Source organism: Gossypium raimondii, chromosome 13 (genome assembly GCF_025698545.1).
Source record: "Gossypium raimondii isolate GPD5lz chromosome 13, ASM2569854v1, whole genome shotgun sequence".
NCBI lineage: Eukaryota > Viridiplantae > Streptophyta > Magnoliopsida > Malvales > Malvaceae > Gossypium > Gossypium raimondii.
The window spans coordinates 9,535,239-9,550,383 of NC_068577.1; the positions used below are offsets into that span (position 1 = coordinate 9,535,239).

The 15,145-nt window shown below is 34.1% G+C and overlaps 1 protein-coding gene across 2 annotated transcripts in view; it reads left to right on the plus strand.

The window, feature by feature from the left end:
• LOC105782105 (ubiquitin receptor RAD23c) overlaps positions 1-15,145 on the plus strand; it is a 66,766-nt gene continuing 51,621 nt past the window's right edge. The window contains exons 1-12 of one of the 2 annotated variants that reach the window (XM_012606605.2): positions 1-168; positions 1,066-1,227; positions 1,587-1,640; positions 2,154-2,224; positions 2,304-2,351; positions 2,513-2,690; positions 3,029-3,181; positions 3,265-3,333; positions 3,433-3,480; positions 3,600-3,709; positions 3,796-3,874; positions 4,142-4,498. In XM_012606605.2, coding sequence (XP_012462059.1) covers positions 103-168; positions 1,066-1,227; positions 1,587-1,640; positions 2,154-2,224; positions 2,304-2,351; positions 2,513-2,690; positions 3,029-3,181; positions 3,265-3,333; positions 3,433-3,480; positions 3,600-3,709; positions 3,796-3,874; positions 4,142-4,258 — 1,155 coding nt within the window. In that variant the 5' untranslated portion in view covers positions 1-102 and the 3' untranslated portion in view covers positions 4,259-4,498. Of the gene's footprint in view, positions 169-1,065; positions 1,228-1,586; positions 1,641-2,153; positions 2,225-2,303; positions 2,352-2,512; positions 2,691-3,028; positions 3,182-3,264; positions 3,334-3,432; positions 3,481-3,599; positions 3,710-3,795; positions 3,875-4,141; positions 4,499-15,145 lie in introns of those variants that run through there. The other variant, XM_052625921.1, reaches the window with a different exon arrangement.

Consider the following 15,145-nt stretch of genomic DNA (forward strand, 5'->3'; position numbering starts at 1 on the left):
AATTCCTTATTTTCGAAAAGCAGATTCGTGGAACATTTTAACATATATAAATAGGACCGGCGGATTTTGACAAACGTAGTGAAAGATCGAAATTGGCAAAAGATGAAGGTTTCCGTCAAAACTCTCAAAGGCACTCACTTCGATATCGAAGTCAAACCCGAAGATGCGGTTCGCTTCTCTCTCCCTCTTTTCCCAGGGATTTTACGTTTCTTGACTAGGGTTTTCCGTTTTCCCCTATATTTGAACATTAATTCGCGTTCATCTAGGACTGTATTAGTTGGACTTATTATGCACGTAGTTGAATTACCATGCCTGACATGTAAAATCGGAGATCGTGAATGATTTGTTCAATTTTAGTGTCTAATTCATTGAATATGTTTATTTAGCTTGTGAATAGTCTAGCTACTTCGATTAAGTTTTAGTGGACTGATACTCGTGTAGCTTGAACGGCAATATCATTTTCTTCTGGCGACAATTAGCAATTAAGTACTTCTTCCTACGTAATGCTTTTTACTAGTTCATTGAAATTAGTGAATAATACTTTGATTTGTGGGCTTCATTTTTGTATTAGTATTTCATTAACTTGTATCATTGAATATTAATTCATAGATTGCCATGTAATTGCTAGTTGTAGTTTGCTAGATATAAGTTTGAACTGGGGTATACACAAGCTTTGAACATTGAAATATGCTAATATCTCATATTTTGCAATGTTCTTTCACCTTTTAAAAAAAAAAATTTAGTGTGGCTATAAACACCGGATTAAATGTACAGAGGCTTCTTTTAATAGATCTTCTATAACCAAGGATCAAGTTCTGCATTCTATGGTTACATCTAATCAAGGGTTGTGTTTTTTAATGATGTGGATTTTCTAACTATATAAATAAGCTATTATTATTTTTATTGTTTTTTGCTACTTTTTATGCTTTTAAGGCTTATATATGCATATATATATGCACAGACATGAAATTCTTGGGATAAAATGCATTCTGCCTTCTGCCTTTTACATTACTTTGTCACTTGGTATTATACTATTCTGCTGCAAATGCTTGTCAATTCTTTCAGGTTGCAGATGTAAAAAAGAACATAGAAACTGTTCAAGGGGCTGATGTTTATCCTGCTGCACAACAAATGCTTATCTTTAAGGGAAAAGTTCTTAAAGATGACACGACACTGGCTGAAAACAGTGTCAATGAAAATAGCTTTATTGTGATCATGTTGACAAAGGTGAGTTTGGTTACAGTATCCTGATTTTTATGTTTGTAATCTTTCATCTAACTTGTTCTAACTTTTCTGAACTTTGTCCTAATAAACGCCTAACTGACATAATTATTTTTCACACTGCTGTTGAACTTGAAAGTTATCTTAGATATAACTTATGATGGAGTGTTGTATCATTATATATATATTTTTTTTGAAATCTGGTTGTTGCTTTCCTTTAGGTGCATCTTAAAAATCAAATTTTTGCTAAACTAGAAAATTTTCTTTGCACTATTTTTCGACCTCTTACTTGTATTGTATCTTAATTTATTTTTCATGACTGTCATTTTCATACTAATAATGTCCTTTTTGCTTAAATAAACTAGAATAAGGGTGCATCTGGTGAGTGTTCAACTGCTTCAACAGCTCCTACAAAGAAAGTAAGATTATAATTTTGCTACCTCTCTTACTGCTACTTGCATGCATTTTTAGCTACATTTCTAAAGGCATTTGTGATTGATATAACATGAAAAGCTTTGGGGTTCTGTTTTTGCCGTGATGGTAGGTGTTCTTTACTTCAATGCTATGAACTAGAACTTGAAGTGATAGTCAAGCATCTTGAGCAAATATACTTTGTATACGAGTAGATCATCTAAAAAGTTATAGGTAGCAAATAGAATGCTTTTAAGATTTTGGGTTTATAGATATAGCCCAGGTTTGAGTTGTTTTGAGTCCAACTGATAGATATGTTACACTATTGAGCTACAAACATAATGCATAATTTGGAGTTTGAGTTGGTGTTATTACCAAATTCAACACCTTAAATGTTTGAGTTAGTCACATAATGTCTGTTTTCCCCCCACTATACAATCTTTAGGGTATGTTGCTTCTGAAAACCATGCCTGTTTGCAAAGATTATTGTTGAGTAAGTAGTGATTTTTGATTCTTTGTAGGCTCCTGAGGCAAGTAGTCTGCCAACAGCTACAGTACCAGCTTCGACTGCACCTGTTGTGACGTCTGCTGCGTAAGTCCCGCTATTCAACACTTTTGGTCAGATACAGCACCTTTGCAATTGATTAATTGCTTATTAATTTCTTATTCAGGGCTGCACCTCCCGCTGAATCTGCTCCTGTTGCTTCAAGTACTCCTCTGTGAGTAACTTATTCTTGATAGTAACTTTCATGCTTCTAATTTGAAGGACAGAAGCTTGCATTTGATTTAATCGAATTGCTTTTAGTAGGAGAGATCTTGGTTTTTTTCCTTGTTTTCCTTTGCATAATTGTAATATCTTGAATAATGTCTTTGGAAACAGGTCAGATTCTGATGTTTATGGCCAAACAGCATCTAATTTGGTTGCAGGGAGTAACTTCGAGGGAACAATCCAACAAATTCTTGACATGGGTGGAGGGACCTGGGACAGGGACACTGTTGTCCGCGCCCTTCGCGCTGCTTATAATAACCCAGAGAGAGCTGTTGAATATTTGTATTCTGTAAGTACCTTCCTTGTATCTTGAAGAATATGTGCTTTCTTCTGTGCTTCTAGTTGCTGTTGTTTTATTATTCTCCTTAATGTAGTTGCTGTTGAATATATTTGCTTTCTTCTGCCCTCTCCCCTCCTCCCCCAAAAAAAAAAAAAAATTGTAAACAGGAATGTTGGATTTCTATCATATGGTGTCTTAAATTTTCCCCCCTTGGGAATGGTGGGTTTTGATGATATTTTATACTGCACCCTTTTCTTTTCTTCTTTTTAGTTTTCAACTAAAACAAGCATTCATTTGTTTCCTAAGCTGCATCTCATCTTGTCATAAATTATTGTTGCAAATACTAGGGCATCCCTGAGCAAGCTGACGCTACACCTGTGGCCCATGCTCCTGTAGTTGGGCAAACCACTAGCCCTGCAGAACCACCTCAACAGCCTGCACAAATGGCAGCTATTCCTACAAGTGGACCAAATTCAAATCCATTAGACCTCTTTCCCCAGGTAAAATTGTCATGCGGTAGACATTTGATAAATTTGATGATGGGCAAATGAACCAGTGACTTGATTTCCTTTTATTGATACAGGGCCTTCCGAACATGGGTGCAAGTGGTGCTGGGGCTGGCTCTCTTGATTTTTTACGGAACAGTCCACAGGTCTCTCTCTTTCTCATTTGGTTATATATGGGCTTGTTAGCATGACTGTCATGTAAATACCTACCTAGGACTACACTCAGTTTGCAATTCTCTTTTCAGTTTCAAGCTTTGCGAGCGATGGTGCAAGCCAACCCACAAATATTGCAGGTTATTCTCTGGTCCCTTGTTTCCCCTCTTCAATCTTCATGTGTGTGTTTCATTTTCTTTTCTTCTTCCTTTTTTCCTTTCACCTTTCCTCAATGTCTCCCTTTTTATATTTTTGGCAGCCTATGCTTCAAGAGTTGGGGAAACAAAATCCTAATCTAGTGAGACTTATTCAAGAGCATCAGGGTGACTTTCTTCGCCTGATCAATGAACCTGCTGAAGGTGGAGAGGGGTGAGTTTGTTGTTTTTAGTTGCTCATTTCTTGAACTTATATACTGCATGTATATCAAGTGCTTATTTGACATTCCTGTTGTAAAGAAACATTTTGGGGCAATTAGCTGAGGCGATGCCACAAGCTGTGCAAGTCACACCTGAAGAGCGTGAAGCCATAGAACGGGTATGTCATCTGTTACGTAAAGGCTGACTTGGATGTGTTCACTATTCTCTGTAATCATGGATTATTTAGCTATCTTCCCCACTGCCTCTGGAAATGCTTTCATTTCCTTGGACTTTATCTGAGTTATGAAATATGCATCACTTCTTTCTTTTAGGCAATGGTTTTACTTTTAGATGATTAATAAACTCAAATTTGTTGCATTGATCTTGTGCCTACAAATACTTTTGTAGTCTCCTTATTCTCTTGTTCATTCCCCATCTCTTGCAGCTTGAAGCAATGGGGTTTGACCGTGCAACTGTGCTCCAAGTGTTCTTTGCGTGCAACAAGAATGAGGAACTTGCAGCCAACTACCTTTTAGATCATATGCATGATTTTCAGGATTGAGTTGGTAAAGGAAATGACTAGGGGAAGTACAATTTCATTCTCTTTCGTTCTTTGGGTCCATTGTCATTCATGTTCCCCCTCCCGTCCCCCCAAAACTCTACCGACTTTATTCTTAAACAAGTGATGTAAGTGTTTGGTGTAGAGACAAGGAATGTGAAGATGTTAACTTCATTTTTTTTTCTTTTTTCTTTTTATTTCAGGACCCATTATTTATAACGTTATATACAAGTTTCTTTCTAAGCTTGTGCGTATTGTACTTTACATTTTATGCTATTATAAGCACTTGCGACGAGGAGCTGCACCCAACTTTCAAGTTCTTCGATCAATACTCTTAGAGGTCTAGACATGGAAAAGACTTAAGGCAGTATGACGCAGCCAAATTTTCCATAAGGCGAAGGTAAAAACAATGGACTAAGGAATCGTCGGGTGGTGAACTCACACTTTTGAAGTGACATTTTCTTGGGCCCATTTCCCCCAATTACTCCGTTGAGGTCTAACTCAAAAGTGAAAATGAACAGAATTTCATAATTGCTGGACAATATGACATTCCCAGGAGCAAAGGAGCAATAGATTCATGTTCAACATTGCGAAAACAACAGGATCCACTAGGTTCATACCTCGAAGGATCATAAAATATCGGGTTGAGAGAGGTGTCCACCCACATTTCTAAAGGAAGAACTTTAACTATGAAGGAAGACGAGCTTTCCAAATCAAATTCCAGAGAGTTAGTTGACTACCCGGGGAAATGTCAATAGAGGGAGTACTAAATGCTAGGATGAAAGAATAAGCATTAGCCAAGGTAAAAGTTCCAGATTTCGTAAGCCCCCAACCAACAAAATTTGATCCCTAGAGTGCTTAAGAACACATCAATTAAATCTTGCGGGAATTGGACAAATATCGAATAAAAACCACTACGATCCTAGCTATTGCAGACTTGCTCGAAAGACCAAAACTCCTCCAATGGCAGCAGGGGGCCTTGTACAAGATTGCGGAGAGGGCCTTGTCTTGACCACTTATCACTAAAAAAATTCATTGTTCTACCATCCTTAATAACCCATCTCATCTCTAGCTCAATGAAGTGGCGAATCTTCTTCAAAGAGGGTGTATTCTGTACAAGGTTTGGATTACTAGGGTCAGTGATGTATTTTGATATAAGGATTTTAGCCCAAAGGGTAGCCTTCTCCTGGATTAGTATCCAACCAAGCTTTACTAGCAAAGCTTGATTTTTAATTATTGCTTTTGATATACCCAAACCTCCATAGGCTTTAGGTTGTACGACCAAATCCCACTTTAGAAGTTGTCCATGATTTGTATGATCATAACTTTCCTAAAGAAAGTTCTTGTTGATTCAGTCTAGCTGACTATGAATACTGGAGGGGAGTAAACAACACTGCATGTAATAGTTCTGGATGGAGGCCATTGTTGACTGGATAAGAACCAACCTTCCAAGGGATAGAAAATTTGGCTTTCCAATAGCTTAGCTTGTTATGGAATTTATCAACAATAAAATCATAGTCATGTTTAGTGACTCTCTTCATGTGCATAAAGAACCCAAGATATTTCACTAAAGCATTGGATATGCTTTTTCTAGAGTCCGCACATTTAGGGGAAAAAGCCACTTGGGATTTCTCAAAGTTTATAGTTCGTCTAGATTCTACCATGAATAGCTAAATGATCCTTTGGATAGAGGATACCGGTGTAGCATAATTTTTTTGCCAACAAAATGATATCATATGCAAATAATAAGTGAGAGAACCAGGGTACACTCCTAGAGGGTCGGATAGGAGACCAAACTTGTTGATCCACCACTCTTGAAATTAACAAGCTAAGGAATTCCATGCATAAAATAAATATATAAGGGGAGACTGGGTCACCTTATCGGATTCCTCTAGATGGTTTGAAGCTATTCAATTTTGATATGTTTAACAGCACCGAGGTGGATGTCGTCGAAATACAACTCATTATCAACTTGACCCAACTAGGGGGAAACCAAAGAATATAAGAACTTTATGAATAAAGCTCTATTGTAGCTTATCGTAAGATTTTTCTAGATCTAATTTAATAGTCATAAGATCTTTTTCCCATTACAATGAGAAAGGGAATGGCAAATTTCCTGCACTATCATTGTATTATCCGAAGATAAGCACTTAGGGAGAAAATTGCCTTGGACCGAGGATGTAATGTCATTGAGGATGGGTTGAAGACTCATAACAAGGATCTTCGTGATAATTTTGTAGAAAGTATTGCATAAGCTTATTGGTCAGAATTGTGAGATCGAAGCAACTTCCCTAGATTTGTGAGTAAGCGCGATTGAGGTTTTGTTTAGCTCATTGGGGATCGTAGAGTTATAAAACACCATCACATCGTTGTGATGTGGGAAGACTCCTCGTCACGATGTCACCACCGTGAAAATCCTTCCCATCTTCATCGCATCATCGTGATGAGAGAAATCTTCTCGTCACGACGTCAAGAGTATTTCTGGCCTTGGCAGCTTCGTTGCTCTATCAAACTGCCTTGTCTCGTGGCCCGATGATCATCCCTTGAATTCTTGGACCTGAATTGACATCCTACACACTCAATTAGCCCATTATTCACTTACGAGGCCAAAGTCGGTCTTATGAGTCATCGAAATAAAAGAAAATGCGTAAAAATACTTTTTTATTAATATTTAGTTTCTAACCTAGTAATACTGAAAATGCAATAATTAATTATAAGACGCCTAGAAAACAAGCTCGTTAAATGTAGAAATGACCCAAACTAAATACTACATTTGAAGCCAGGTCACATACCCCCACACTTAAGTCCTTGTCTTCAAGCAAGCAAAACAAAAATAAAAAACAAAACAAATTGAAAATGAAAACTAAACATGCAAGAAAAGAAAGTGCACTTGAACTAGCTTAATGCAGGAAATTGGGCAGAAATGTATTAAAAAGATAATGTAAATAAACATATAATTCTAGCATGATACACAATTGACTCGCAATTTCTAAAATTAGACAGATTAGTTCATTAAATTACAAATCAAATAAATAAAAGAATATTAAGTATAGGTATCCATCAAAATAAATATATAAATATACAATTATGTTCAAATGAATACAAGTGGTAAAAATATCAAAACTTGGCACGACTGCCATCCATATAGAGTACTACTTAGGTCACATAGGACTTTTTGGCTTGTAACATTTTGCGGCTTAAGTTGGTTTGGAATTCAAGGAACAGACTTGACAAAATGGCTAAGCACAAAACTAGTTTGACACATTGTATTGTCCCTGATACTCCCCTAATTTCGAATAATCTCACCACCTTATATCCACTTCCAGGGGCGAAGCTAGAAATTTTTTTAGGGGGGGCCAAAATGAAATTTTAATTTTTAATAGTCTATATTTTTATAATTTTCAAAGGATTAAATCAAATTTTTATAATTTTAAAGGGCCAAAGTGAAATTTTACCTTTACTAAATTAAAATTTTAAAAATTTCTAAAGGACCTAAATAGTAATTTTCTATTTTAGAAGGGTCGGGGCACCTGCCAGCCCCCTAGATTCGCTTTTTTCAACTTCTCTCACCTTCCTTTTCTCTTCATCATTAATGCCCCGTATAGTATTCATGAGTACAATCATTCAAGCTTGAAATAAATTTTTTTTCTTTTCATCGAGATTTTTTGGATTGGCATTTTTCCTTATTTTGTACAAGCTCAAAATCTTATACTCACTATACCATACAGTTCCTTAGTCACTCAATTTTTTTTCTCTTTTCTTTTGAAACCACCATGATGCATCTCAATATCAATGGTCGGACATCAAAATCTGTGCAAGGACTAAAAAATAAATGATCAAATAGATTATATATTAGGCTTAAGGTTTCATTTAGGGTTCACCAAGAAAATGGATTCAAGCACAAATTAGGTACTAGGGAAAATATATATAGGGTTAGCTTTTTGGCTAAAAAAATTGCCTACCAAATAATGCCTTAGGTCGTCCCTAGGTATTTCAATGCATGGATTAAATCGGCTAAGTCTCTTGAACGCTTATAAATGTGTTATTTTTTATAGTATAAATATTGCACCAAAAATATATAAAATTAATTTGCGGTGTCTGCAAGCGTACAAGTCAGATTGTAATATAGTAAAATTTACAACAAAACATTGGTAAGTATTCTAAGGATCATACCCAAGGGAGGATGAAATAAATCTATAAAAACCTTTTTAGAATAATAAATTTAAATAGTAATAATTAATTCCTGTATTATGATAAGCCATAAAATAGATTAATAAGAGAATTTAAATAACTAAAACAAATAAACAAGAAAAATAACAAATGCATTAAATTAGTAAAACCAATTAGGAATATTAACTCGTTTCAGGGTTTGTATTTAACTTTGGATTAGGGTTTTAGGGTAGATTAGCTACCAATTAACCAATTATTACCTCCCGTCCTCTACTAATTAATCAATTGGTTGATACTTGCTTATCTCCCGATCTCACTTTCTCAACCAAGATAAACTAAAATTTACTTGATTCGACTTATCTCCCGATCTCGTCTCACCTATGATAACTTCCTAGGGTTGTCAAGCCTAAGGTTTAAGAACACGTAACCTATACCAACTAATCCTCTCAGGAAACCCTAAATTCTTCGTTAATCACATCCATATCCACTCGTTAAAAAACCCTTAAGGGATTTAGCCACTCATGTTATTCATAATATCTAACTCAATCGAATAAATCATGTAAATAACATGATTGAATCAGAAGAGAAATGAGATTAGAATAATCGTGGATTGATATCGAATAGAGAACAGTGTAGGAAATTATTAATCGTAATAATAAAATATATCGATTGCAATGAAGAAATAAACTGAATACTTTAATAAAATAAAATAACTCTTGGATCGAAACAAATTCCAAGAGGAAAAACAAATAGTTTATGAAAAGCCAAAATAAAATTAATCTAATCCTACTCTTAAGTGCGAAAATAACACGAATTAACTACCACATTTGATGGCAGGTCAAATACCCCTACATTTAAGTCTTTTCTTGTTCTCAAGCAAACAAAACAAAACAAAATAAATACTAAATATGAACTAAACTGAAAACAAGAAATAAATATGCAAGGAAAAGAAAATGTACTCGAGCTAGCTTAATAAAGTAAATTGGATAGAAACATATTAACAAGATAATGTAAATAAACATATAATTCTAGAGTGATATAAAATTGACTTGCAATTTCTAAAGTTAGACGGATTAGTTCAATAAATTACAAGGCAAACAAGTAAAATAATGTTAAGTGTGGGTTTTCATCAAAACATATATACAAATATACATGTATGCTCAAATGAGTATAAGTGGTAAAAACATCAAAACTTAGAACAATTTCATCCATATAAATTACTACCTAAGTCACATAGGACTTTTCGTCTTGTAGCATTTTGTGATTTAGGTTGGTTTGGAATTCAAAGAATAGGCTCAATCAAACAATTAAGCACGAAAGTAGTTTGTCACATGATATTGTCCTCGATACTCCCCCGAGTATACATATGCTCACCACCTTATATCCACTTCCCTCACCTTCCTTATTTCTCAATTTACTAAGGCCTTGTATAGTATTTATGAATACAATCATTTGAGCTCATAAAAAAATTATTATCTTTTTATTTCTTTTTTGAACAAAAGTGAGCGTACTTTTTTTCCAGCTCACATTGTTTTTATTTTTCATCGAGATTTTCTCGATTGACTTTTTGTCTTATTTTATACAAGTTCAAAATCTTGTACTCATTATACCATACAATTCCTTAGTCACTCAAATTTTTCCGTTTCCTTTGAAACCACTGAGATTTATCTACCTAATCCCTCAATATCGATGGTTGGACGTCTAAATTCGTGCAAGAACTAAGAAATAAAAGATCAAGTAAATTATCTATTAGGCTTAGGGTTTCATTTTTGGCTCATCAAGAAAATGGATTAAGGCTCAAAGTAGGTACTAGGGAAAATATTTATGGGATATCTTTTAGGCTAAAAAATTTCTACCAAACAATGCCTTAGGTCCTCCCTAGGTAATTATATACATGGATAAAATAGGCCAAGTCTCTCAATTTCTAAAACTTATAATTCAATTAAATATACATGCTATTTATATACCTGTTTATCATGTGGTATTGTAACACTTTCCACCCGACCCGAATCACCGAGTCTGAATATAGTGGGGTCCACATGACAATCCTACTGTGGGGTAGTTAAATTATCATATCATGAAAAGAACCACTGATAGAGGTCGTAGGTCTTGTTTAGGGACCTTCTCCTACTCAATTTTTTAAAAACATGCAAGGTTTTTAATGTTCAATTTCAATCATGAATGAATAATATATGCATGTCAAGTACATGTGACATTCTTCCCTAAACTATATGACATGCTTATCATACATATGCATGAACATACATTCACAGTCATATCAATATCATCATGATTATCACATATATAAAAGCATAAAAATTTAAAAGACTCTAACTAGCCAAAGTTTCCATGATTCCATCCTAGAAAAAATAAAAAAAATTCACCTCAAAGCATACTTTGGGTCTTCTATTTTGTCACCATGGACTTATGGTACAGTACCAGTTCACGTTTTCATTGTCATTGTCTTTTTGCAGCCATTTTTGTATCACTGTCGCTGAACCGCCATTACCGACCATAGTTGGGTTATCTCAAGTCACCGTCGAATCGCCTCTAGCCACCGTCATCAGCCTCCATCGCTAACCCTTGTCGTCGATCATCACCATTAGACCACCAGTAGTCGATTGTTGCCAGACCACTATTGGTCTCATGCTAGTTTGGTTGGGTCAGGTTTGCATCATCTTGATGGCCTAGATACGTCTCAGTTCTCCTAGTTCCGTTGAAAAATTTAGGTAACAAAATTCCTATGTCCGTTTCCAGCTCAAATATTTTATTCTAAAATAATAAAATTAAACCATGCGTGAAGATGATAGTCCACGATCAAAAATATACATGCCCGATAAATCAATAAATTTAATTTAATTTTCTAGGAATCACAACTTTGGCAAATTTATTTTATCATACATAATAATAAAATAATATCATGAATTCATTCCTTTAGACATGCATACAATTACAAGAATGACACATCTTATCAAAATAAAACTATAAACATAATACAACCCGACACTCTGATACCAATTTTTGGAAAAATAAATCCTATTCGAAAACGATTTTCTTGCATAGTGAAAAAATTTGAAAATCGTGCCGATTTGTGATATTTATAGCAATAAACCCTTTACCAAAATCGCACTTGTGTTTTTAGCTAGATGAATCCTTCTCATTCTTGGCTTTTAATTGAATGACCTTCTTCGTTATTCTCATACCACAAACTGCTTTGAGTGTGGGCTTGAACAATTTGAATCAAACACAAAACCAAAAATAGTTTCCTTAACTTTTAGTGTGAAAATGAAAATCTCTTCTCAATAGAAATTGGAAAAAATTTTATTTTAGAAAATAGATTTAATATTTGAGAATTAACTCTCACTATTTCCGGGCAAAGTAACAATATCTTTGAGTTTTATTTTTAACCCTATCGATGCCATCTATTTATAGGGAAAAGAAGTTAAACCTTTGTTGAATTATAGAAGTGTATTTCCAGTAGAAAAATGAAGTCCTATTATAACTAGAATTATAGGGGATGACAACCCTAGTTAATAATACTAGGGATTGTTGTCCTTCCCTTTAACATGCGGGGCTTTTGGGCCTCTCTCATAACAAGTTAAATTACAAGTACTTCCTGAACTTTTAACCTACTACTTTATAATTCGATCCAACCCGATATTTGTTTTTTTTATTTCCCAAAATAAATATATCAATTTATTTCCAATTAAATAATCTTCTAAACCCAATTCTAATTCTGTTAAAATCACGACTTTACCGTAAAAGAAACTATGAGAAAATATATTTAATATTTCTACATTTAATGGGTTCACTATGACCAAATTATTTATTTCCATTTTCAAACTTCATTTAATTCAAAAACCATAAATTCATTTTCAGGTCATTATATTTTGGAGAAAATCACATTCATTTCCAAATGTTTCTCATTTCTCCATTTTCACCATTTCTATTCATTTAATTCAACATGCAATTTATTTATGGTTTCAACAATATAGTGGAAATATTGATTGGACACATACGATTAGGGCTCAAATAATTTATAATTAAGTCCCCCCTTTTCGCCTATTAATTATAAAGTCATTTAGTCACAAAGTCATTTCACTATAGTATCGTGATTGAGCTCTTTCCAACGGCATACCATTATGAAAGCAACTACTCAGTGCTCGTCTAATGACCTTGTCATAAGTGTGTTACCCTTATAAGATATCATTAATCTCTTTGGGATAATATATGTTCTCCCAATATGATCGTATTTTATTTCATGGTAATCATTACATCTTCTTTCATGAAAGGTCAATCATTATCAAATAGTGATCAAATCATCCATCACAAAGACGGATGAACCTTGGCCACGTTTAATTTTCATCAACTATGTAATGCCAATGAGAGGGTATCATTTACCCATGTTTTGGGCTATGAATTCCACATTTGTGAATCACTCTACATACTACAGAAGTCGTACACCCAACACACCAGCTTTCAGTTCCTTATATATTTGAACTCAAACTTTTACTTACATCAAAGTATACGAGTCATACATACATAACCCGTCATTCACTTAGGATTTAGGTATGCCACACTGTAAACATCACAACTAAATAAATACATAAACGAATTCAGGATGTATTCTTCTTCGGTCCAGTCCAATGTACTATCATTCCAGTTAGTCACATCTATGTCTCTATCTTTTGGGAGTCATCCACTTTGATGCCCAAGACAAAACATCTCCCCAATTGGACTTGATAGATGGTATATTAGTCTTTTAATCGGTTTTGCTCATTTCTAATTAGACTAAGGACATGTTTAGGTTCATCTACTAATATAAGTTTTCTTTTCGTATTACAATACCACCACATAATACCGCTTAGTATTAGTTTAAACATTAGACAACTAGTGAGCCAATATTTGCTTCTATTTTAATTTGCATGCAGAAACCACATAAGGAAAATTATACAAAATAATATTAATGTAATTCATAATTTTTTGTTAATCAATCTGTTTGAAAAAAATACAAGTTTACAAACGAATATACTACACCCGTGGCATGAGATCCAACACTTCCTTCTTTTTCGTGTAACTAGGAATGTTGAATTTTTTCGACCTTAAATCCATACCTCTAATCCTAAACTTCCCTGGCACCTTGTCTTCTCTTTTTCTTTTTGGGAATTATTGCTTCTTAGGAATGCTGTCACCTTTAATTGCAATGCTAGGTATGGTAGAATTAGGGAGCGAGCTTTGGTTGGGGCATGTGAATTCTTTATTGTATCACTAGCTTTGAAGGTAAATACCCACCCTTTTCAATGATGGTTAATTGGAAGTCGCCTCGTCAAAGATGGAAAAAGCACAATACCAATGCATCATCACTTGGCAATCCCAGTAAAATAGTGGCGGGGACAATTATCTGAGATCATGTTGGTGGTTTGGTTATAAGAAGTTATCGATATATCCCCAAAGCTAACATCATCAAGGCTGAGTTGCATGTGTTGTGAGATGGCCTTAAACTTGTTGTTGATTTGAAAATCTCGCATTTAGAAATAGAAGTCGATTGTACTGTTGTTGTTTCTTTTATTTCTAGTATGCTTATTACTAATCCTTTTGATATGTTGATTAATGATTATAGTTTGCTCTGTGCTTCTATCCCGAATACTAGAATCAAACATATTTTCAAAGAAGGAAATTAGAGTGTTGATGCCGTAACACCTTATACCCGACCTGATCGCTAGGTTCGGGTACTAAGTGTCACAATCAACCCAATATACTTAACAATAATTCTATATTGATTTACTTTCAACTTTTACATTCTAAGATAGGTTTCTTATATATACATAACTTCACTCCAATCTTGTAACATCCCGATTTAGAGCTTAGTCGGAACAGTGGTTTCGGGACCACAAATTTGATGAGGAAAAAATTATTTTTACTATATTTTTATGGCCTACAATTTCACGGAAAGATTTCTTGAAAATTTCGTTCAAAAATTTTGACGTTTGGGCACTCAATTTAGTCAAAAGGACTAAATTGTAAAAAGTGTGAAAGTTGAGTTTTATATGTTAAAGGTATTTAATTGTTATGGAACTATAAATTAGGGGTCCTTATATGGTAATTATACCATTAGTTAGTGATGGAAAAAAATGGACATGAGATAAGTGAAATAGGATTTTTTTTAAGTAAGGGCATTTTAGTCATTTAGTAAATAAATAGAATTAAAAGGGAAAAAGATGTAAAAATTGTATTCATCATCTTTACTTGCTGCTGAAATTTGAAAGAAGCCATAGCTAGGGTTTCTTCACTTTCTCAAGCTCATAGTAAGTGATTTCAAGTCCCTTTTTAATGTTCTTTATGTTTTTGGAATCCCGGTAGCTTAATTTAGCTTATTTTAGCAATAATTTAACCTAGGGTTCATATTTGGAAAAATACCCATAGGTGAAATATGTTTATTTTGATGTTTTATGGTAGAATATGAAGTTAGGAATTATGTTAAACAACTTTTTCTAGTCGATTTTAAGTGAAAACGAGTATATTGACATAATCGGCAAAAATACCTAATGTTCATAAGTAAGTGTTAGAGTAAGAATTTGATGTTGTCATAGAAGGAAAAAATTTTCAGCATGTTATAAAACATAATAATAAGATATGAAGTTTAATTTATGAGCTTTGGGGCAAAAGTGTAAATATGCAAAAGTTTAGGGGCAAAACTGTAATTTTGCAAAAATTGAGTCA